The sequence below is a fragment of the Portunus trituberculatus genome, chromosome 17 (genome assembly GCF_017591435.1).
Source record: "Portunus trituberculatus isolate SZX2019 chromosome 17, ASM1759143v1, whole genome shotgun sequence".
In the NCBI taxonomy this organism is placed as follows: domain Eukaryota; kingdom Metazoa; phylum Arthropoda; class Malacostraca; order Decapoda; family Portunidae; genus Portunus; species Portunus trituberculatus.
This window is the reverse complement of record NC_059271.1, coordinates 4,791,393-4,793,490: the sequence shown is the minus strand read 5'-3', so window position 1 is coordinate 4,793,490 and position 2,098 is coordinate 4,791,393. Positions and strand designations below refer to the sequence as shown.

The 2,098-nt window shown below is 56.6% G+C and overlaps 1 protein-coding gene across 1 annotated transcript; it reads right to left on the bottom strand.

Moving 5' to 3' along the window:
- Positions 1-492: 492 nt before the first annotated feature.
- Positions 493-1,897, bottom strand: LOC123505177. The gene is made up of 2 exons (XM_045256339.1): positions 1,545-1,897; positions 493-1,417 (listed from the first exon to the last, which is right to left on the bottom strand). The coding sequence occupies exons 1-2, from the start codon at positions 1,895-1,897 to the stop codon at positions 493-495; spliced, it is 1,278 nt and encodes a 425-aa protein (XP_045112274.1).
- Positions 1,898-2,098: the final 201 nt, after the last annotated feature.

Here is a 2,098-nt window from a genome sequence, read left to right as displayed (position 1 = left end):
ATCGTCCGCGTATGCCGACACAAGCGAGAGGCTCTGAAGGAGGTCGTTGAAATATACGTTCCACAGGATGGGGCCAAGGATCGAGCCCTGTGGAACGGAGGCCTCCACTGGGTGTGTGGTTGACGTGCACCCGCCCAACACTACTCTCAGACTCCGGCCTTGTAGGTAGCTGGAGAACAGCTCTAGCAGTTGTCCTGTGATGCCGAACTGTTCGAGCTTGGCCAGGAGTCCTTTGTGCCAAACTCTGTCAAAAGCCCCAGCAATGTCAAGGGCAATGACGAGGGTGGGGCGGCCGGCGTCGAGGGCGTCATGCCAGGCTTGTGTGAGGAGGAGAAGCATGCAGGCGGAACGTCTCTTTCTAAATCCATATTGGCGTGGAGAGATGAGGTGACGCTCCTCTAGGTGACAGGTCAGCTGCTCAGCTATTATTCTCTCAAGATCTTGCTGACAGCTGACAGGAGAGAGATGGGGCGGTAGTTTGCTGGGTCACCTTTATCCTTTTTTTGTGTGTACAGGAGTGACCCGAGCCTCCTTCCATGCAGCTGGCCAGGTGCTGGTTTGTAGGCACTGGCGGAAGATGTGTGTGAGGGGCTTTGTTAGCTCCTCCGCACAGTGCTTCATCAGGAAGGGCGAGACGTCGTCAGGGCCGGGCGCCTTCCTGGTGTCGGTGCTGCGCAGCAGCTTTGTCACGGCGGCTTCGCTGAGCTGTAGGTGGTCCAGGGTTACGTCACACAGGCGGGTTAGTTGTGGAGGCTGACTGTCAGGCTCCTCAGTCGTCATTTTCCCGCTAAAGTGTGCTGCCAGGAGTTCAGCCTTGTCTTGGTTAGCAACTGCCAAGTTGCCAGAGGCTGTTTTAAGGGGCGGGATCCTCTCCTGTGTGACTGTGCCCTGCCGCTGCTTCACAAGGGACCACCATTGCTTGGGATCAGTTTGGTTACTGGCAAGCTTCCTCCGTAGACTTAACTCCCACCTCTGCCTCGCCCATGTAGCCACTCTCGCCATGTTTTTGCAAGCAGCGCGGTGCTGGGCCTTGTGGCGCCTGGAGGGACGACGCTTCAGACGAGTCCAGGCCTTATACTTGGCATCAGCAGCTTGCCGGCACCTGTAGCCGAACCAAGGCTGGTCTCGTGGATCGACTCTATATGCCCTGTGAGGGACGTGCCTGGCTTGTGCTGATATGATAAGGGAGGTGAGGGTTGCCACGTTGTGGTTCATGTCATCTGTGAACGTGGATTCCCAGTATGTGGAGGCTAACTCTGCCCTGAGCCCACGCCAGTTAGCCTTCTCCCATAGCCAGATGGTGCGCTGGCTTCCTTCCTCACTTGCTGGGTTAAGACCAACTTCACAGAGGACCTTGTCAAGTTGGTAGCACTGCACAGAGTCTGCCGGCAGATCGGTCAGGACAGGGTCGAGGGAGCTCTGTGTAGGCTCGGTTCACCAGGTGCTGGTTTAAATCCCCCACAATAATGGTATTCTGACAGCTGTGGGTGGCCATGATTGTGTCCAGTTGGTCCGTGAGGAAGGAGAGTGGGGCGCCTTGTTACCATTGGGGGCGGTACAGAGGACAGAGCAGCACAGCAGTCCTGTCAGCGAGGAGAAGGCGGAAAAATAGCATTTCCATCTCCTCAGGAACTGTGACGGGCAATAGCTGCAGCTGTAGACCTTCACGGTGGCACAAAGCTATACCACCGCCTTGCCCGGCTGTTCTGTCCCTCCGCACCCAGTGAGTATAGCCAGGTATCCTGTCGCATGTTGTGACGGAGCTGTCATTCAGGAACGTCTCAACGGCCACCACTATGTCAGCCTTGTTCTTGAGAGCTGCGTGGGTCAACTCGCCGACATTCGTTCTGAATCCACGTACATTTGACGACAGGATTCTGAGGCTACTGGGTGTCATGGTTGTCCTACTAGAAATATGTGTGTGGAGTGACGTCGTTCCGCGCTCCGTACTGCTGGGCTGGGTGTCCGTGATGGAGGGGTGCAGCTTGTCGGGGGGGAGTGGGCGCGGTAAATCCAGGGAGCAACTGCCTTTCTGACAGGAGCGCCCTGATTAGTCTTTCTTGTCTTGCCTCAGCTGCACGAGAGTAACAGGAGGCAG

Excerpts from the sequence above, each read along its gene's own strand:
- LOC123505177 (XM_045256339.1), bottom strand. The coding sequence starts at position 1,897 with ATGACACCCAGTAGCCTCAGAATCCTGTCGTCAAATGTACGTGGATTC. Across the intron at positions 1,418-1,544 it reads CCTCTGTACCGCCCCCAATG|CTCCCTCGACCCTGTCCTGA; the intron begins GTAACAAGGCGC and ends GCCTACACAGAG.